This window comes from Agelaius tricolor, unplaced genomic scaffold (assembly GCF_023055355.1).
Source record: "Agelaius tricolor isolate 1412-34295 unplaced genomic scaffold, bAgeTri1.0.p SCAF_2, whole genome shotgun sequence".
Lineage (NCBI taxonomy): Eukaryota > Metazoa > Chordata > Aves > Passeriformes > Icteridae > Agelaius > Agelaius tricolor.
In genome coordinates this window covers 14,619,994-14,642,568 of record NW_027269262.1, presented here as the reverse complement: position 1 = coordinate 14,642,568, position 22,575 = coordinate 14,619,994, and the positions used below count along the sequence as shown (strand labels likewise).

At 38.0% G+C, this 22,575-nt stretch overlaps 1 protein-coding gene across 2 annotated transcripts in view; it reads left to right on the top strand.

Annotated features, from left to right (window-relative positions):
• Positions 1-22,575, top strand: part of CDH6 (cadherin 6) — a 105,966-nt gene that overhangs the window by 44,675 nt on the left and 38,716 nt on the right. For both annotated transcript variants that reach the window (XM_071453615.1, XM_071453624.1), the window contains exon 2: positions 6,940-7,295. In XM_071453615.1, the coding sequence (XP_071309716.1) occupies positions 7,068-7,295 (228 nt within the window). In that variant the 5' untranslated portion in view covers positions 6,940-7,067. The remainder of the gene's footprint in view (positions 1-6,939; positions 7,296-22,575) is intronic.

Here is a 22,575-nt window from a genome sequence, read left to right as displayed (position 1 = left end):
TACTGCTGCAAGCGTCAAGTATCTACATCCAGGTTCCAGCCATTTCACAGATATTCCACAGAATATCTTCCACAGATATTCTTGAATGACCACAGAAATATCACTTAATGCACCCATACAATGAAAACAAGATTTCCTTTTCTGTGCCATTCTTCTGTCTTGTGTGTTGAGACTGTTTTTGCACAGTGGAAAAAAGACACACTCCCAGTGTGGCTAACTACAGAGACTGACAGTGGGCATCTCTGGAACAAGATGACACTAAGGATCTTTCCAAATGCCAGGTGAAAAAAAAAAATCAAAATCTCTGAGAACAGACAAATACCATCATCATTTCACACAACAGCTATTGAATAAATTCATACAGTCATCTTTTGACACGGCCATTCATGAACTTAAGAAGGAGATACACTTCTCACTTCCCCTCTTTTGTCAGTGGGTGCTTCTGTGAGGCCTGGTGCTCTCACTAGGTCCACTAGGATTAAATCAGCTGTATTGTACAAAACCACCATGTTAATAGTTCCCAGTGCAGGATGGAGGTAGTAGTTATCTTAGTATTTTTACTGCATTTAGTTATTTTTATAGTGCTGCACCTTTTTTCCTGCTGAGAGAACTGAATAAAAAAATGACTTTGAAAGACATTATAATCAACGGCTGCTGGCTGCAATTACATTGTGTACTTGATGTCTTCATAAAGTACCTCTAGTTTAAACCCACAAATCTTTCAGTTTGAATTCTCTCTTGGCTCTGTTCTGTTTTGTTATTTCAGTGGTGTATTTACAGGAATGATCGCTAGAGTATATGGGTTTATATAACAAAGATATAAAAAAAGTTATCAGAAGATTAAAATTTCATCAGCTATCTTTACACTGGAAAAGTGGCATTTTGTTCCATTTATGACTGGTATTTACAAAGGCAACCCTTATGGACAATAAAGAATAAAAAGCATTTGGGTTTCAGTGCTGTAAAAGCTTATTCACACTTGAGAAAATTATTAGATGAATACTTTCAGATTTAAATGTTCATAAGAGAGACATAATTGTAAAGTAAGCTCAAACTTAACAACGGCGTTTTAAGTCCAAGTCAATTATGGACAAGTCTGCAGTGTTACAGCTTCTGAGCACATGAAACTTAGCTATTACCGAAAATATCCAGCAAGAAATTCTTTGCTATATATGAAAATGTATTAATATGATTTATTAAAATATATTAATATGATACTGAAAAGAAGTTAATATGATAAATTTGGAAGCTTCTATTTTTTGAAGTTAGCTGGAATACTTTTTTTTTCTCTGAGAACTAATGTCACTTTAACCTTTCCACCTCCATGGTAAGAAAGTAATTTTTTTCAGATTTTCCTTAGAGACTTAATAATTTCCTTGCAGTCTGCCTCCAGGCTAGCAGAATCACATTCTTCACATTAGATAGGATGGCCCCAAGGACACCCTAGGGTCCTCGCTTCTCTGACTTATTCAAATTCTCCTAGGGACTTGGACATTGCTCCTTTGGCTTTGCAATAAAGTAAAATCCAAGCAACAGATCACCAGATCCTTACCTAGAATGCCTCATTCCATACCCCAGACTCTCACATCTGATGCAGTAAATGCAGAAGTCACTATTTAGCCATTTTTCTGCTCCCCCATTAATGCTTTCCTCACCTTTGGTTCATCAGGCTTTGACAATTAGTTGTTGATGTCTTCCCCTGTCACAGTCCTGACAGATTTAACACTTGCATGTGATGTTTGAGCTAGGGGAGCGTCCTTCCAGCAAGACTACGTGAGTACAGAGGGTTCCTCTCACTGCAGGGTCTCGCTGGGGGACTAGGAAGTGAGTCTCCTATGTAGGGAAGCTGTGAATCCAGAGCCTGCTGTCCAGGTACTGTCACTGCCAGCTGGCTCTGTTGAATTGTTTGGGATTTAAGTAGGCTCAGTTAGCCTGACAGACTTAATTGGTGCTGATTGGGTAAGCATCTAGAAAACTATGTCAGAGTTTTTTTAATGTGTTTTCACGTCATCAACAAAATTAAATATAAATTAGAGCTTTCAGGGTAGAACCCTTCTTTTCTTCCAAAGTGCTGGTAAACACTTCATATGATGATGAAGCCAGGGAGTAGTTTGTATCTTTCTAGCACCAACTCTAAATTAGACCTGATTTGGGGCAGTAAAGGTACATATACTTGTGCATTCATAGTGTCATCTGCTAGATTGAGAGAGTAGAGTCTATTCTTCGTCTTTGTACCTCTTTCTTTAAGAACTTAAGCAAACTCCTTAAGGATAGAGGCAATTAGTTGTGTCACAGGAATAAATAAATATATAAATAAATAAACATACCTCAAGCCCTAAAACATTTCTCATTCTCAGTTTCCTATATGCAATGCCAAAGTGAATATTAACTTTCACCTGCCCATTCAGTTTCTGTGAGAGAATAGCAGGACGTTATCAGTGCTTCAAAACACAATTGATCTTCATTCAGTGTGCTAATGGACCTTGATCCAAACCTGTGAAGCTTTGTATGCAGAGCTCAAACAATGAAACTCTATCTTGATGACCAGGGAAAAAAGGACCTATTAAACTGCCACTTCTGTTTGAATAAAGGTTGGATCAAAAACTTTAGAGATGCTGATGGTTGCTAGCCTATTTAGAAGCTATTTAAAATCTAATTATCAGCAGCACAAAACATCCAGGATATATAAATTCATACAGTAGCATATTTGAATGCATGGGTTCAGAAAAGAAATTATCCTAAAGTCCAGACTCTAGTACGCTTTATAAAGAATATTCCTTTGAGAATCTGCTGATGGAGTGACTGCTATGGTGTTGAACAGAAAAGAATGAGGAAAAGTTGTTTTCCCTCTCCTTGCTGATGCCTCTCATGGGAAGGCTCTTTGCTAGTCTGTTTTATTTAACAACCAGCTGGGAAGACCATTACAACCCACAGAGCTGAGCAGAGGCAGAGGTGGAACTCTGTGGGGCTCCTCATGTCAGGAATCTGTACCTAATGCCTGTCACTATGCCAGAAAGGCTTCTCCAGGGCAGGGCTCCCTGATTCATAGGAGTAACTCCAATGGATGCATTTCCTTTTTGATTTATATTTTAAATACTTGGATATTGTTCTGAAAGGATGTAAATTTGCACTGAGTTCTCACATTAAGACATTACATTAATGAAGTGTTGGAGAGGGTGAATAGAAAGGCTGACTATGACTACTATCACCTGGGGAAATAATTTTGAAATTGATACTTATAGTGATTAAGCAGTTGTCTGAGGTTTAAATCTTTCAAAGAGGCATGAACATAAACTTCAGATCTGCAACTTGTCACACTGAAAAAAGTTCTGTAGCTGCGAGTGACATTGCTTTTATCTTAACTATGACCATAGCTAAAGTTAGACTGGGATTTTTTTTAAGCTTGGATGTGCACATTCCTTCTTTTCTTGTAAGAAAGCCATTATTTGCTATATATTTGAGCTGGCAGAGCTAAGCCAGTTATCTGAGGCTGTTGTACACTACAATTGTTTTTCACTCTTGACAGTTGATTACACAGCAAGTTCCCCAGCCACCTGACCACCTGATGGTTGAGAGAAATGCCATGTTTAAAGTGCCTCTTTTTACCTGACTTTGTGCAATGCGAAGAAAAAATTTCAGCCCCCATCCCTGGGTCCCATCAGTTATATTTGCACATCTACACTTAAAGAAAATAAAATCTCCCTGGTGAATGACTTGTTTTCACAATAAAGAGAGATTGCACAAAAAAAACTATTCCGTTGCAGAGACCTCTCTGGAGCATGAGACACTGGGACTGGAGCACAGAATGGCATTTAAGAGCGACAAGAGCTCACTCTGCTAAAGGCTCAGCTCAGAGTGTAGTGCTCTGTCCTTTTTATTCACTCTGCTAAATCTGTCACTATGACCCATAAAAGAGTAATCAGCACCCATAGGGCAGAGACACCCTAGATTCAGCTGGTATTTACCCCAGTTGCATGCTTAAGCCAGGGTCTGTACAGGTGTGCCTCCTCTCCCTCCTCTCCTTCTCCACAGGGAAGCTGCTGGGGCTTAGCTGCTCTGCTGCATCATGAAGGCTGTGCAGTCAAGAAGGACATTACAGGATCATGCCCTTATTTCAGCATTTTGGACACATCTCTGCAGGGGAGAGTAAAGGGCTGTATTTCACAGCTATGATATCATTCTTGTGAGCTATAATTCAGCATGAGCCACTATAAAACCTTTCCCATGACATCAGAGCTGTGAAATATAGCTGACTTCAAGTGCAGAAAATTCCCCCACAGGAATAATTGTTTCCTGGCAATTGGTATTTGAAGGACTGATCCTTTAAAAGGCTGGCACAAATCCCATCTAGGTAATGATGGTCCAGGCAGCACTTCTCTGGAAATGTTATGTGCAGGAGCAGAGGTATGGAGCCCCACCACAGGATCTGGCCATAGAGGAGCCTGTCAGGTGATGATTTTCACTTCTGTATGCCTCAAAAATACATGCAGACCTCCCTAATAGAAAAGTAGTACGTTTGCTCATGTGCTGTACTCCCTACATCTTTCCACATCTGCCCTCCAAACACAGATCGTCCTGATATATCCATCCTGGTACATGGCAGATCACCAGGTCTGCCCCTTCTTGGGGCAGTACTTAACTCACCTGGGCAGGACCCAGAGCAACCTGGCAAGAAAATGGAAGTAAAAAATGTTGTGTGAGACACAATTTCCTCTTCCATACCGCATGAAGGAGGATGTCCACTTGAATACAGTTCAATGGGTAATAATCGATGTTGGCAGAGCTATAAAGGACAAGACCTTACATGGGTCAGAAGGGTACAGAAGGAGGAGAAAAGAGACTATAGAAATGGAGAGGGTTAAAGCCACCTCAGCTCTCCCCATCCTGGTGTCTGAATCTGCTGAACCTGCTGCTTATGTCCTGCTCTAGCAACCTGCACTCTAGTTTGCCACTGCTCCATCAGTTGAACTGAAAGCAATTGTCAAACACATTGTAAAGCTTAGTTATGCCAGCTTTCCCTGTTCCTCCTCTGGGAAGGTCTTGTGTGAATGCAGCTCTGTTCTTGCTGTTCTCTCTGTGTCTATGGTTACGTGCATGTGTGAATACACCCAGGGGTCTGTGTCTCTCTCACAAACTCTCAAAGCTGTGTGTGGACACAGCTCCCATGACCTGCAGGACAGAGTTGTCTTTCCCTGGCTGATAAGAAAGCTAGCTACAGCCCTCCCTCTTCTCCAGAAGAAATTGCACTGTGTCAGAATTGATTGTATTATTTACATTTTTCCTCTTAATGCTAAAAATCTTACTCCTTCTCACACAGAAGTTACCTCTTAACAGTATTTTACCTTTTGAAACAGTACAATTATATTGTTTGAACAGTCCTGTTTCATTACCTACTATTCATATAAAAGCTAAGTGGTGTTTCTTTGTGGAAAATGATTTACTAACAGGAACTCTAAGAGACTTGAGGTTATTTCACACAATTTATTACCAAGAACAATGACAGAGAGAGCAGAGTAGCTAACCCGAGGCATTGCAGGTGCTGTAACTCCTTCAGCATAGCTCAAGGGCTAAATTATGTCTAATGTACACCTTTAAATAGACAAAAACATACTATAGGTGAAAAAATCATCTTTGATGTAGAATATGATCCAAGAAGTGTTTTGTGAAGCACAATGAAACATAAAAAAATTTTCTCTTCAGTTTCGTGGAGTCAGATTGTCATTCCACAGTCCAAATACTGAGAGATGCTGTATTGAATCTTGAGCTGGTTCAGAATGATTTATTGGGTTTTGATTGGAATGCTGAAAAAAAACTCCTAACTTTTTTTCAAAGAGCATCAGTGAGAGAGAAAATGAAAATTAATCAAATTATCCTTCTCTGAGGTTATAGATCTGTTTGAACTAAAAATTCAATGAAGTGTTTACAACAAAAATATATGTTGTAGAATGTTTCTATCAACTAATTCTGATTTCTTCACATTCTAAAATGTTCCAAAGCTGTTCATTAGGCACTGGTTACCTGAGAGACATAGTATATTTTCTTCCTTTTGAATAGACACTTTCAGGTTTTTCAAAAACAGAAGAGCTGTCCACAGTACTCTGGGGTACTGTATCTGTAGCTTTTTGCATGTTGAAAATTATGCAGTATTCAGAGACAGAGATAATTTTTGTAATTATTTTGTAGGTACACTGATATTTAGTATTGTAATCGTAGGAAGCAGTAGCTAGTAAAAACCCACAGGTAGCAATGAACTAGCTGTGGTTTGTTTTCTATTTTTAGAAGTTATTAGTGAAAGCATTTACATAGATAACTATATATTTAAAGATTCAAAACTCTGGCTGTAGATAATGAGAAAACCAAAATGTCCACTTCATTTCCTATGCAATAACAAGCAGGTCTGTTATATGTGAGCTATTGATAAATACACACATTTATTTCACTAACCTGTTGAGCCAGGTTGACACCTTTCTAAATGGAGTCAAGGGCAAAACTCCTTAAATGTGAGGGAAAAATCCTGGAGTCAAGTCCAGTCTTTTCAGCCCATAACTATAGCAACAGAATGCTCCTGGGAAGACAGTGTGTAGTTTTGCTGGCACTTCTTTAATGTAATATGGTAATCTCATCAAGATCCCCAATCAGAAAGAAATCAGTTACATCCCAAAGTTCAGGCAGTAAAAAGAGAAATATCTGGCTTGCCTTTATCAATGAAGGGAAGCAAATGGGGTTAAAGGGGAGCCACACACACCCTGAATTCAAACATCATGACTCCTTCCTCATACTCAATATGGATCCACTCAGATCATTTGCAACATTTTGAATCAGAAACAGCCCAGGTTTTCAACAATCATTATTACCCATCCACCTTGTGGACTTATTGCTGCAGTGATGACAGTTAAATACCTTTGGAAATGCTAAAAGAATTGTTATTTTTCTTTTCAGGGATCCTTTGAGACTGCAAAGACTATTTAAAGAAGGAAGACGGCATGAGATTGGATTTAGTGCAGTAAAGTAGGTTAATTTGAGGACAAGACAAAAAATCATTATTTAGACCTACTTGTATTGCCGTGATGAGAACTTACCATTGCTTCTGGCTGCTCTTTTGGGCTGGTCAGCCCCACCAAAGTTTCTTAACTCCATTATCCAAAAGGACTAGTGGCTTTCCAGAAAAGGAAAAGGTTTTGGTGTTGTCTGGAAACAGCAGGCAAGACCTTCATCGTTCCAAAAGGAGCTGGATGTGGAATCAGTTCTTTTTATTGGAGGAATACACAGGAACTGACTACCAGTATGTTGGCAAGGTAAGTTACTTTCGTATGCACCTGTGTTTTAATTTTAGAAGCACCGGAAAGCCAGCAGTAGCAAGTAGGGAAGAACAATGCCTGCTACAACTTCTAGTTCGTGTTCCTGTGTGCCCAGCCTCTGCTGAGGAGTAATTCAGTGGAAAGGTCTGTGCACTTCAGCTTCAGAATGTAATCAACAAGTCTTCATTTAACTAGGAAGTCCCGTGGCAAATCACTGGCAATTCTATTAAAGATTTTGCATTTTATTTTGTGTCTGGAAATAATGCAGCTTAATTATAGGCTAGATTTTTAGCTTTAAACTGGGATATGTGTTTTCCCTTGTGCTTACTAATTTTGCTGCAGTCAAACTATTTAAACCAGGAGAGGTTTAGAGCTAAGTTGGGATTCACAGTACTTACATTTTTGGTGAGGATTCTCTCTACCCAGCAAAAGGTAATTGTTTCCCTTTTTATTACCCACTGCACACAACAATGCTACAGCCATTTTCTGTTGAGGTTTCATGGTGCCACTGATGACTGTGTGACATGACCTTCACAGCACCAGCCATGCTACTACAAAGCATGGTTGAAGCACACTGTGCATGTACACTAAGAAGCAACAGGCAGCTGAAAATTTCTAATCTCTAAGCATGCTGTCAGTTGGGAAAGGATAAAAAAAAATTTTAAGAAGAAAAGTCACAGCTTAACTGAGAACATCCACCTCCCTGAGCAGCAGACTCCCATGTAGGTGACAGACTTTATGTAATCTGTAGAGCAATGCACCTGTGTCAAGAGCCTAAAGAGAGTCTATACTGCCCAAGGTGCCACAGTCTATAGGAATATGTCTTGCAGAATGCAGAAATTATGCTACTGATGATGACATTCAAAGCAGAAACAATACAGCTTGGTTTTCCAAACAAAAATGGGGTTGTATCTGATCTAGTTTGATCTCTCAAGCCTCTTAGCAAAGGCTGCAGATCACAGTGGTTTGACATTTTATCTCCCTCTGCAAGCTTCTGAGCATTCCCATGAGAGATGGTGGCTGCTTTTCTTGCCTGCCAGTCAGCTGTCAGTCAAAGTTGGATGCAACATTCCTTTCTTGTTAAATGGCTGCAAGGCATGATTCAAATGAAGAGCTACTCAGCTGGTGTAATACTCATAGAACTCCAGCCAGGATAATCAGCATTCATGAAAGGTACCATTGAGCCCAATCTACAGGAAAAGGCCAAAGGCAGAGAGCCCTCAGAGAGGAGAAATAGAGAAGGAAGATAAGAGGGTAAGAAAAGATACCAAAACAGAAGAGAGTAAGAGGAAAGAACTAGAAAGACAAAGATGGAAGGAACACAAGCTTTATAAAGAGGAATCAAGATGGAAAGGAGAGGGAAATGACATTAAATGGGGGTAGAGGATAAGAGCTGGGAGAAAATTTACCTAAAGAGAGCAAAAACAAAACCAGAAGATGAGACAGTGAAGGAAAAAAAAAAAAAAAAAAAAAAAAAACAGGTATGAAACATGGACTCAATGACAAAAAAAAAGGCCACAAATTGAAAGACAGCAGTCCGCCACACACTCCCCTGTTTCACAGTCTGCTGAGGGTAGTCAGGGTAATGGGGATCTTTTTGTTCAACGACAAAGCATATGGTCCTGAGGTGATCCTACAATCTCTCATTGTCACTGTGAATTTTGACATTAAACTTCATCAGCCCCCCATTTTTCCTACTGCAGAATTAGAGCACCAGCTACTGACTTCAGAGGGACTGATGGGGAAATGAATATTCCTGCAGAACAAATTTGCTGAGAGACAGTTTAAAAATGGTCTAGTTGTCTTGGTCGGAAAACCAAGACACTTTCAAAAGGAGTCAGATAGATTAAAAAAAGTATGTTATTTTTAAAAGTTGTTCTTCCACTTATTTGTACTTTATTACACTTTCTGTTGTAAAGCATAGAAACAACATATAATGTATAAATGTCATTGATTTTGTGTTCCTAAGCCATTCACAAGTGGCCTTTCACACATCTTTCAAATGCCAGAACCACTCACACTCTTTTAACTGAACAATTAGCCAAGAGGCATGAAAGAGCAGCCTTTTATTATTAAAGTTGAGGATTGGTGTGAGGGGAAATGATAGAAACATCTAAATGTCTCTAAATTGAGGTAACTAGGCAATTTAACGGAGCAATTAAACTTGATTGATGTGGGCAAATGAGGATTATGAACATTTTTATGAAGCATATTTTTTTTCTCAGAGGACTAAATGTTAACCTTAAATATAGATTAAAAAATGGTAGGAATACAAAGATGAAAATTGAACAGCAAAATCTTTTAAAACAATAGTAATAGATGTATATAAAAGGGAATTGTGCTTATGCCTTACTGTATAAACAGACAAACAGGAATCTTCTTGGGTTTTTGTGTTTAGTGGTTAAAGCTAGGTGGGCATTAACGTCATAACCATAAAAAGAAAAGATTCTATATGAGCTCCAAAAAAAAAAATCTTTTACTCATGCTGGTTTCACTTTTGCCTCTTCATTTTTTTAACATCTGTTTAATCCAAACGTCTACATCAAAATTTGAGATGTAAGAAGTCTGTTGTGAAAGATTCTAAAAAACAACTTTATTTGTATGAGATGCCCAAATTACAGTTGTGAAATCCTGTAACTGTTTAAACTACAAAAAACAGATTTGCATCATAGTAGTTTTAGAGCGTAGGAAAATAATAGTGAAAGGGGATGCATTCAGGTTGGGATAATAAAAGAGAAAAGTAGTATCTCTGAAGACAGAGCTCAAGGCAGTACTGAAGAGAATGCTGTAGCATCATCTGAGTCCCAGACCAGAGCACTATTGTTGTCTATACTCTGCATACTCTTTTATTCATTGAACTGGAAAGGAATTAATTGTCCAAGCACATATGAACCATTTTTTTTTTTTTTAGCTGTGGATACTGTCAGTTATTAAAGAGTTCTCCCCATTTTTGTATGCCTCACATTTCATTGTCAGCCCAAACATGCAGCTGTATCTCACTGGACGAGGATGTGCAGCTGCCAACAAGACGCTCGCAGTGTTACAAACACAAGTTGATTTTGCTGTGGCGCTGACACCAGATCGATCACTTTATTGCCCATCCTTCTATTCCTGAATTTCATTGCTGTGTATTTTTGAAATAAAGTCTTTTACAAAAGAGATTAAATTCACACTCCCAGTCACTGTAGTCTCAGACCTCAAGGAACTTGAAGAAAAGTTCTAGACTGGATTTATTCATTGCACTGCTGAATAACTTGTGAACTATGGCTATGCACTGAAGTGTGACTGATGGGCACAGTGACATTTTAACCTGAAGATATCTTTTCTTCTGGTTCAGAAATTGTGGCACTTGGCAGGGACTCAATCCAAAAATGAAATAAAAGAATTACATGGGCATCAAAGTAGAGACGTGTCTAGAAGTACTACCTAACCAAAATTTGCAACACCCGAGTGGAGTTTTAAAAGAGATCTAGTTCTACATGTGGCTGCTTAGTACAATTTGAAAGGGCTGAGGTGAATGCAGCTTTAAATCACGGGTAAACAATGAAGTGATAGTATAACTATATATAAAAATATATGCTGTGTTTCCTAGAGATCTTCAGATACTCCAGGGGTAAAAAAAAAAGAAAAGAAAAGAAAAAAAATCTGCCCTGTTGCAAGATCATATTCATAGGTACAGTTACTCTTTGTATGCATTTGACAGCTTTGACATGGCAGTCCCACTGGCTACATAAATCCATGTAATGGCATCCATCACTGAGTTTAGAGCACAAACCTAGAATTATTCTTACATAAAGGGATGAGATTCCACTTTCTTTAAGACTAAAGATAGATCTGAACAAGTCTTAAATCTTACTCGTTAACCCAAGAACAGCTTTTGGCAGTCTGCAGTGGAAAGGACCAACCTGCTTTCCTGGTAACAAGAGGCACAACTGTGGAATGGTTTTGTAATGCTCTGGATGGCTGGCACTAAAAGGAAACTTCCAGACATCCTTTTCATTTTTGCTGTGTCTTATTGATGTTCATATAGTTCAAGCAGTATGCTCGCCTGGAAGCTATCTGATGTTACTACCTGTACAACCCATCATAAACAATCAACCTCTACTGACAACTCCATTTTTCAGGGAAGATAAAGTCAAACTCCTGCTGGTATGTGGCTTGGCAAAGCAAAAGGGATACTGTGTTACTGTAGGCAAACCCAGAATCTTTTTGCTTGGTGTTGAAAGAACCTCTTCGAAAGATGAATTCCCCTCTGTCAAGGAATGATTTAAGGTACTGTTGACCCTGCTTTTGAGGAGGGGATGAATTAAATTTTATCACAGTATCATTTCAGCAGTGTTTTTCTTTTTTTGTTGTATGATTTTACTTCTGGCTACAACTATTCTGAAGGCAAGCACAGCAGTGTATTTCAGCAGAAGCAAATGAAACAAAAGGCAGAATCTCTTCCAAGCCATTGCAAGTAGAGGGACTAAACAACATACTGAGGCAAAATTATCTGGCTGTGAGCACACACAAGGGGCTATTTAAACAATGAAAATTACTGTCATGTAATACAGTCCATGCCTTTTCAGCATTTTAGGAAGTAATGGGTAACATTACTCCAATGGTTAAAAGGTATCATATTTTAATTGGATGGCATGATAACTAGCAAGAGAAATCTTCACTTTCTCTCAGATTTTATTGCACTAGTGTTCTGTACTTACCTTTAAAATTTTTGTACCCCAAAAAAGCAAGATGTGAAAAGTCAAACTAAAATGACTCCCCCACCTGCACTTCTAAGATTCTTTATGCAGCTTTATTGGCACTTGTTCAGTATTTGTTTTCCTAGCCTTGTAACTTGCACTATGATGTATACTTGATGCCTTCAGTTTCCTGTTCCAAGCACAGTGACTATTTGTTATTTTTACAACGCCTAAAGTTAAAAGTTGCCTTTGTAACTTCTGTTTATTCAGAGAGTATCACAAAGGAGTTTTCCATTCATTTTTGATTATTAGAATAGGCTCTCTCGGCATCTAGATTTTGCCTTCTGCATCCAGAGGCAATGCAGACCAGCCTTTTGCATGTGACAAAACTGGTGTGCAGGGAGGTTAAGTGGCCTTCCGCACAGATAAAAGTCAGAAATTTTACAGCAGAGATTGGAAAACAAAAAAAAATCAGAGTTCTTAGCCCCTTGCCCAGCCACCACCCCCCCACCCCTCCCCCCTCCCCGCCAGTTTCTATGATTAGGTCACCTGCCTCCCTCTTCAGTACTTGTCATTCTCCTAAAAAGTAGAACAAATGCTGTGGCGCATCTGCGCTTCCATTATTCCTCATCCATCAGTCATATTTTATGTTCCAGCACTTGACTTTCCCAAGTGCCCTTCATTTCTATATTGCATTGCACACACATACACACACTTGTCTTGTATTCCTCTTTGAAAGATTTACGGGCACTGGTAGAAGTTCTGTGTGCTGTCGGTCCCTGCGGAATAGAGATAACTCTGTAATGAGGGACAGCTGAGAGGTTAGAGGCCCACGACAACAATCCAGAAACAGCTTGCAGGTTCTAAACCATCACACAGAGGCTAAGAAAGGAGATAATGAGCAATGGGTGGGATGGGCAAGGATATTGTTCAGAAAATGAAAAGGCAGGAAATACAGCATGGTTAATGTTTACGATCATCATAATTGTGAATCTACTTGGCATCATCCTTGTATCCAAATATATTGCACAATATAAGAGCCTTACAACCATCTGTTTCAAACAAACCACATTTCCTACATGATGGCACATGATGGTACTTACAGTGTAACTATACAGAACCTCCTCCCCTTCTTCCCATTCCGCCTACAGAAAAAAACAAATCCTGGGACCCTCAAGGCAATATTTCTGTTAATTCTTGTTTTTCATTTTTGTGTCCCAAACAAAACAATTTTGTTTTCCACATGCTAATTACCCACTCATACCGGTGCTTATATTTTGGATCACATCTTTTCCCAGATTATCCTGTTCTACTCTCGTTAGCAGTCTGCACAAAGTCCTGAATTGTGTGTCCCTAGTCTTCCGGCTATAGAAAAACAGCTGAACATCTTAATCTTCCTCTCTAGGGAGAGACTACATGTGAAGTTCATGCTTGATTATGGATTGTTTAGATCTCTGTTATTTGGAGCTGTATTACTATTTTTTTGTTTGTTTGTATAGTACAATAGTGTTCCCACTATGAAGCTGCAACATCATGAATATAAATTTTGAAGGCTAGGGATAACTGAAAAATAAAATCCTTCTTTCAGGCCTAAGACAACCATTGTTACTCCACCATTTGTTATTTACAGTTGGCTTACCAAATATAGTAAACCATAAAGCTTAGAGAAATCTCTTTATTAAATTAAATATATTGTCTGTGCCTCCCTTTTCTTTTTCTGCCATTTCTCTCTCTGGTGAACATCAGTTCACAGTGGGGCAGCAGCAGGTTGAGAGCTGTGGCCAGTCAGTGTAACATTTCAAAACACAAACTGAAAATGTGTTGTGATGTGAATGCCTACTCTTGATCCGTATGCACTAATGCAAACTGTGGCTTGCTTTCACCATTAATGGGGTGAAAGAAACCTCAGCATGCACTTGCAAGTACTTCAGGGTGCAGTGAAGCTTGTAGTTGTCATGAAAGTCTGAGGTCGCAGATGAAGAAAAGGAAAGAATTGTCCTCTGAAATTTCAGAGGAGGGAAAGAGAAGGAAAAAAATCAGTCCTTTCTCTTCTGTCTTCTAATTTCATAAAAAATCCACCTCAAAACAGAAAAACACAGTTTGTAAAGAAATAAAATGCTGAGTGAGCTTGAAGTTTAAAAATTTACATTAAAGGACAAGGGGGAGACATTAGCAAATATTTATGTTCAAATTCTAATTCCCACTGTTTTCTCAATAGAGTTGTTTATTTTGGAGTCATATCTGATGAAGATTGCAGTCCTTCTATCCCCAGCTTGCTTATGCCATGTGGTACAGGGCAGGGCTCCTGGAGAGCTCAGCTGAAATGGTCTCTCTTTATGGGAATATCGTCCCTCTGGCTTTATTTCATACTTTGTCTCTATGAAACATTAAGTGATGTTTCACATTAGATGTCTGACGGAACAAAGGAGGTTTTAATGCATTGCAGAGGCTCACATAATGATCATTTAGTTATCTTTAGCATATTGGTCATCTCTGCCCATTCTATATCTTCATGTTGGAAGGCGACAAAGTCATTTGTATAACTTTTCTGTTTAGCATCATGTCATTAGTGGAAAGTTCTCCCCAAGAGACAGAACCAAACAGCATATGTGTACCTTTGGCTCTTTGACATATTTCCTTGTGCCTAACAGCCCTTGCAATCAAGCTGATCAGGGCACTGGCAGAGGATTTAAAGGACATGCAAACTGAGGTGTCAGAGCATTCATTCATAGTTCCTTTCCACTTCACGTAGTTTTGCGCATTTCAGGTCAGTTGCTTAAAACATAGTTAATGCTTCTTACAACGGCTAAAATTGCTCCAAGAATGGGAATAACATAATTCCCACATCTTGGGAATAACAACTGCCAAGGGGATTGCAGGCAAAGAGCCAATGCCTGTGGAAGAAAACCCTTGCATGTATATTTGTGGTATTTGTAAACTCAGGTGAGCTTGACCCTCATGCTACTTGCAGGTAGATCCTGTCAGGATCTACACCATTCACCTTATAAATATCTGTTATTTTACCTGCAGAAATATTTTATGAACAATTTCCTTTAGAATTTTTAGACTGATGGTATCACAGCAATTATATGTGCTTCAGAGAGAATTCTTTCCTTTCATGAATACTAGATATTATATAATTAGGAGAGCATAGATACAAGTATTTTCACCAAAGGAATTCCAGGTTCTCCAGTCAAAATTAATATTCGTTCCTAGAGAGGCTATCCTGGATCTTGAACCTGAATTGGTGTTACTTTCCCTATTTACAGAATTTAAGAACCTTCCCCAAAGACCATGGCTTTTCAGACATTATAGAAAGAAACATTTCATCCCTGTCACTGTCCTTAGATGCATAATTTTTTTTTTTTTTTTTATGGAACTGTGTCAAATTTACTTAAAAGGCTCCTGATTTATTGGTTTTTCTCTGCTGTGGATAATGCTTCACTCTACATGAATTTTCTGGCTGACTCAAGGCTCTTTGGGGCCTGTGGGCAAAGTGCTGTTCCATATCCCTGAGCAGTTCTCCTTTATTCATGATGAATGGGTCCAGCACAACACACCCTCTGGTCAGCTCATTAATCACCTGGGTGAAGAAGTTGTCTTAGGACATTCTGCAGAAACCTGGGTTGCTTGCACACAGACATATTGCCCTTCCAGCAAACATAAGAATGATTAAAGTCCCCCAAGAGCACAGGGGTTTCCTCCATCTGTCTAAAGAAGGCTGCATCTGCTTCATCTCTTTGAGCAGACAGTCTGTGGTGGACACCTAATGTGATGTCTTGTGTTGGTTTGTCCTCTTATCTTCAAGATCTCGACTGATTTGTCACCTGTTTCAAAGCAAAGCTCCACCTACATGTGCTGATTATTTGCTATTCCACCTCCTTGCCTTCCTGAGCTGGCGTCTGTAAGGATCTACATTCTGCTGCAGCATTCAGGCCACTTGAGCTGTCCCTTCACAGCCTCATTAATGGCACTTGGAGGAATACTTATTTGAAAGAAGAATCTACTCAATGCCAGACTTGCCTAACATTTCCCATAAACATTTTTCCAGGTTGAGGAGTCTTCATCAAAAGGGTCGTGTTGAGACATAAATGTGTGGCCTTTTGTATTGCATCTACTGCCTCACAAACATTTTAATATCTGGTATATATAACACAAACTTATGTTTAGAAACAAAGAACATAACAGAATGGAAATATATCTCATTTTCCCAGCTTCTGACCTATAGAACTAAATGACAGAAGCATGAAAACAGATTAAAGACTCAATTAAACTTGTAGATATGAATTAGTATCCTTTTTGTTAAGTCTTCATTTAAATCAGAATGTGGGTTTTCATTTATTTTAGTGCTTGTATCCTCCCTTCTCCATCCCGCTTCTTCCTCCCTGATACACACACTTTTATACAGCATATAAAATTCATACACACATTTCAGGGTTTGATTGTCAGCATCAAGCACTCCGAATATCAAAGGGTCACCTTTGTCAGTAAGCAAAGGATGAGCATTTGCTTTCAAGCGCATCCATCAGGGAGTAGTCAGAAGCTGTTACTTGCTGAAGAAGCCTGATGTTTTATTCAACTGTATCCCAGTAAAAACATTTCTGGATATTAGGCCAAGGTTTTGGGTTTTTTTTTTTATTTTGTTTTGCTGTTCATCTTTCAGATAGATTCTCCTGTACTACCACAGGAGAATAGAGGTTTTCACGGAATGAGAAATGTATGTGCTCATATACCTTAATTAAAGTGCTGTATTTGCTTACAGTTTAATTATGAAGCATTTTTGAAAGTTCATGATTCCAAAGAAAATATTTTGTCAGTGATTAAACAGATAATTCTGACCACTGATAAAGAGTGATCAACCATCTCTGGGTAAATTCCCAGAGAAATCAAAGGTAAATAAATCTGGACATATAATACAGACCTATTTCACTAACTATACACGTCACATAATTTAAAGACTAAAGCACATGCATTAAAATTATTATTGAAGTGCATGTTTGCTGAATGTACTCTTTTTAAAAAAATATTTTCTCCTAATCACAACAGAATACCTGCTGCCGTCTTCTACTATCTGAATTCCCTTTTCTAATTGACTAATGCAGTACAGGACAGAAGTCCCATTATAATCAGTGGAAGGATATCAGAATATTTGAATTAATTTCCTCTGACTTGGGAAAAAGCTGTAAAGAAATTTGGTGCTCTTGAATTGTAGGCACAGTTCTAATTGAAGAATGGGGTTTATGAAGAATGGGGTTTATGAAGAATGTATCCTTTATGAACTCTTTGTATTCCCACTGAATGTCATTACAAGTCAGGCACCTAATTTTCTTTAACTTCTCATATGAAAGCACACATATTCCTTTTTGAGGAAATTTTAAGATACCTCAAAATGCTATTTTAGCTAATATAGCCAACCTTGCAATTCAGAAACTTCTCCACTTACCCATCCAAACCTTTAGTGATGGTAACCTTCAGCTGTGGGATAATAACAAAAACCTGAGAACAATTCCATTTTCTACCATTGCAGCTGCATTAAGGAGAGGCCATCTGCCCCTCCCTCTAAATACAGTAAGCTATAGCAAAACCACAATGTTGCTATTCTTGATTCCAGTTAAATGATACCCAGTCTTTACATAAACATGGAACAAATTGTACCCAAGGTTCTCAAATCATGTTATAATCATTACATACGGAACTGGACATTGTTAACATGTTACTGCAGGGAGAATGTAGAAGCATCAAATAGTGATCTAAGATCAGACAGGAAGATTGTGACAAAAGCCGTATTAAAACTTGAAGCCAATGACTGACTATTCAGTTAATGTGGCAGATTTGTAATGCTAGCAATGTTTGTCTCCTAAAATGATTTGTACAGCTTTTTCAAGAATTCAGAGGCTTGAATTATCATTCCTGATCACTGATTTGTATACACTAGATAAAATATTTTTTTTTAATCTATTCTACTATTCTGCTCAGCCATTCAAGAGAATTTTCTTAGTACCTGAGCTAGGTTGTGAGAAGTCTGGAGTTGGCTCATCCATTTATACTTTTTAGTAAGTTAATGCCGATATCTCAACTAAAGCAAATCCTCGTATCTACCAGGTCCTTTTGCTACCCCACATTTTGAAAACACTGGCAAGAAGAAATAATTCTTGCTTTGACAAAGAAATCCAGATGTTTAAATAGATGTACCAAAAGCATAAAACAGGGATTTTAAACTGCCTTGGCCTGCCTGGAGAGAAGAACAAGATCTTCACGCTTTTGTGAAGGTAGTTTAGTCTGTATAATGCTCTATTGTTACCATCACTACTGTTTAGCTGAAGAGAGCTCTTTGATCTTTCAAAGGCATAATGAAGCCCAACTGCTCTAAGTAAAACTGGGAAAATTCAGTATGCAACCATGATTTTTTTTTTCAAGTAAGAGGTCAGTTATTACTCAGAGTCAGAATTGTTTTGAGTTCGTTAGAGTATGAAAGGAAGACTGCTTCTTTCTAGTGTTATACAGTAGTTCAAAGAAAAGCAAGTTTGATAAAAGGACATGAAATTTAAGAGCCCATATGTATAGAGATAAGACTTGGCACCATGGTGTCTTGTTCCTTGCAAATTAAAGACCTATTTGTCTTTGTAAGGGCAAACTTTGTAAATTCCTGCTATAATTTGACTTAGAGATAATAGGAAGAGGAGCAAATAAAGTGCATTACCACAGAAGTCCTTAGCAGCACTCAGCTTAAGAGAACATGAAAATACCTTTACCTAGTTTGCAGCTTTGCCAGATATTCATTAAGATCTGATAATCAGTTGCCCCTAGAGACAAGGGCTGTCAGAATAAGGTACCTGGCTAGTTTGGTGTACTGCCGTGCAGGACAAAAGCTCTTGTGCCACTGGCGCTGTTTAATCACAGTGAAGAGCAGAAGCAGCTGGGGCACCCAAGAGGGAGAAGCCTTGAGAGGTCCCAGGCAATGTTGAAAGGATTGACATATTCCAGTTGATTTTTTGCAAAGCTGATTAGCTGTGGCTGCATGTTTGCGCTTCAAGTTAGAAAACCCATTTGTGGTTTTGAAGAGTGTGTAAGAAAGGTGTGAGTCACCAGAGTATGGATGTTTATTCTTAGCTCCATACACTTAAAACAGAACACTGAGTTCCCATTACACTTTGGGCAGCCTATTCCTTAAAACAAGGATCCCAACATCAGCCAAACTGTGGTCCCTGTCTGTCTCAAGCCATGTGGCCTCCCATATGGCCTGCATAAGTCTCACAGAAAGAGACTTCCAGCCTGCCTGAAGGGTGTGAGCCTGAGGTTCCAAAGTGAGAGAACACCTTACATCTTGTCTCTGATCTAATGACAAATTCTTATTCCACTGACCTTTATATTTCTTTTTTTTTTTTTTTTTTTTTTTTTTTTCACTCTGGCACCCTCTATTCTTATTATATTGACCTTTCTGTGTTGTGTTTATTTTGAAATCAAATGCCACCATCTTTTATACTCAGTTTGCCTTTTGAGTACCTGGTTGCTTCTGAATCTTGAAATATGCTTAGTGCTTTTTGATCTGTTCATTTACTGAATTTTTTCATCTCTATGAAACTGGTTTTAGCCTCTTTTGGTGTCATTCATTTACAGGGAACAAATTGTCACTGCTACTTTTGTGAATGAATGAGAAAGTTCACTGACATTTTGATACTCTCAAGAAGTAGAAAGACAGTATCCTCATGATATTTTTTTTTAAATTCTCCTGCAATTCTTAATATCAGGACAATATGTTTTGCAGATAATAGTGCTGTTGCAGAATGCTTGTAGCTTTTTTTGCTGTTTGCAGTGGGTGCAATTTTAGCTTTTTTGTTGTTGTTCTCGAATCCCATGGCTGCTTTTTTTTTTTGTTTTCTTTTAAAAAGCCAGTACTTAAGTTAAAGGTTACCCTTAGAGGATATTTTTGTTTTACCCTTTGCATGTTCTGCACCAAGGTTGTTATCTTAATAAAGCATTTGACTTTTGTTTAATAGTTCAAGTATTGAATTCCTATATCCTTTAACATTTTTCTTATTATTATTTCAATATCAATTTTTCTGCTAATTTGCCTGTTTGAATGCAACCAGGGTTTCTATGCTTTTTATAAATAAGGTATTTTGCAGATATGTTCTTTCTACAAAAACACAGCCTGCTATGTATTATTATATTAATAGGATTCCACAGCTGAATGAGATGGGTTTTGAGGTATTCTTGGGTTTGCTATACTAACTCTTATGGATCAAAAATGTAAGCACAATCAAATAGACATAGTATATTTTTAAATAACTCCAAAAAAACCAACACACTAAAATGCAGGAACCTCCTATAACCTCAGTAATTCTTCAGTGCTCTATTTCATCAATTTTTTATAGATTTAATGTTTTCAATCAAGATTTGGATTACTCGATGATCCTGTTAAATCCCTTCCAACTCAGTGATTCAATGATTTTTGATTTCATTTTACCCTTTATTATGAGAACATACTACAGTAGAAAAAGAAAGCTATTAAAAATGGAAGGAATAGAAACAGGAAAAAATGCAATGTTCATGAAATAGGAGTCATTAAGAAAAAAAATCTAATAGACAATGTATGATGGTCATAAAATGGAAGGAGAAGGAAACACAGAAGGAGAAAAAAACTGAGTGTTTTAGTCTAGAAGAACTATTTTGATATAGCAATGAAAATAGCAAATCTTTGTACTCATTTCTAATGCAGGTAGGAAAACATTAACATTTCAAAATCTATGTCCATTTGTACAGAAGAAAGGCCAATTGAAATGCAGCAATTACAGAAAACCAGCTAGGAACATCAGCCCTCCATATCTGGCCTTTTCTTCACTGGCTCTTTTTGGAATCCACTTGACTTGAAAACAAGATACTGAGGTTGTAAACAGGTTTTCAGCTGAGGACTCAGAAGTGCCTATTTTGTAAGCAAAAGCCGTATATAGGCTGGGAGTCTAGAAAAAAAATAACAAAAACAAAGCAAAAAGAAAAAAAAAACAAAAAAACAAAAAAAAAAACAAAAACAAAAAAACCAAAAGCATATGGAATTATTATCTGTAAATGCAGGATGAGGAAGAATGTATGTATGTGGGAGGAGGCTCTTAAAAACAGAAACACAATGTTGGCACGAGAACAACATATCTAGTTTGGGAAACAAGATCTTTTCTACCCTCAAGAGCAGCTATTTCTTTGAACAGGAACTGTGAACCTGTTACAGCTTTTTCTTTGCTAGATATAGTGAGAGCCAAGCAAGATAAAACTAGATTAATAAATTCAAACACTCAGGAATCAGTCACACTGAACAATATTTAGGTTTACTGTATTAACTATGGTATAGGAGCTGTACTTACTATACTAAACCAATCACTTACTGTAGTTAACCCATTCAGTTACTTCATAAACTGTGACATCTGTAAGGGCAAGAAAGTGATTAAAACTGAAGACTGCTGGTGGCTTAGGACAGCAAATCTCAGGTTAGTAAGGAGATACAAAAGAGTGTGAATCTACTTGAAGTACCTATGGTAACAATTTAAACACAGCCCCTGTGTGAAAGCATTGTTTTGACAGCTGTGCATGAGGCATCATGGTGCTGTGATCTGCTAGCACAGGTCTAATTGCCTTTCTTTTTAATCTTGTCCTTTTTTTATTGTTTTATTTCCTTTGAAAATGGCAGTGTTTGAACCTTACTTCAAAGTCTGTTTCTTGATTTTTTGATGCTATAGAATATAATTCTTATTATAATCTTCAAATTGCTTTATATAAGAATGGAAAGGAACCATCCCTTTTAGTTTCTGTAAGCACCAAGAAGATTTAGAATCACCGTAGCATCTTTCTCCCATTGTCTTCAAAATTATTTTTAAGCATCTAGCTGTCTAATAATCAGGTTCAGTACTCTATCTCTGCCCATTGGCCTCCTCTAAATAGCTCTATAGTCCATTAACTTATTGGAGTTTATTTTTGTAGAAGAATAAAGGTGTCAAAATCATTAATCTCACATACTGTTTGAAGAACAGTAGCTACATCAAGCAAACAAACTTACTTTTAGCCTTGACTGGCTGGTCAGCTGGCTTTTCCATAGATACGCAAATAAACCACCATCCACTGTGGCCCATGGTGGTTCTTCTCCAGAAAGTATGTAAGGAACATGAGAAGCAGCACCATTTTGCAGTTTCTAGAGGACAAGGGCCAGAGCAGTGATGTGAGTGATATGAGGGAAACAAGAGATTTTGGCTTAGGGCTGAGTTAGGTAGGTTATGTGGTGTATGGAAGGATCCAGAGCTTAGCATGGTTGAGACCAAAAAATATGGCACACACATCCATTGGAAATCTGACACTTCTGGTGATGCTAGATCTCTTAATGGACCTTCTGAAATATCCTCTGGAAGAAAGCATCTTTTATGTCTTGAAATAAATTATTTGTGTAGGTGTTTGCCCTGATGATATTCCATTTTGTGGATATGGAGATATATGGAACCCGTATGTAGGGTTTTGGGGTTATTTTTTGTGAGTTAGAAAGAAGTGTATACTTAAACTTCGCCAAAATACATATAAATACTTATTACCTAATGTGCAGAGCCAGTGACATTTTC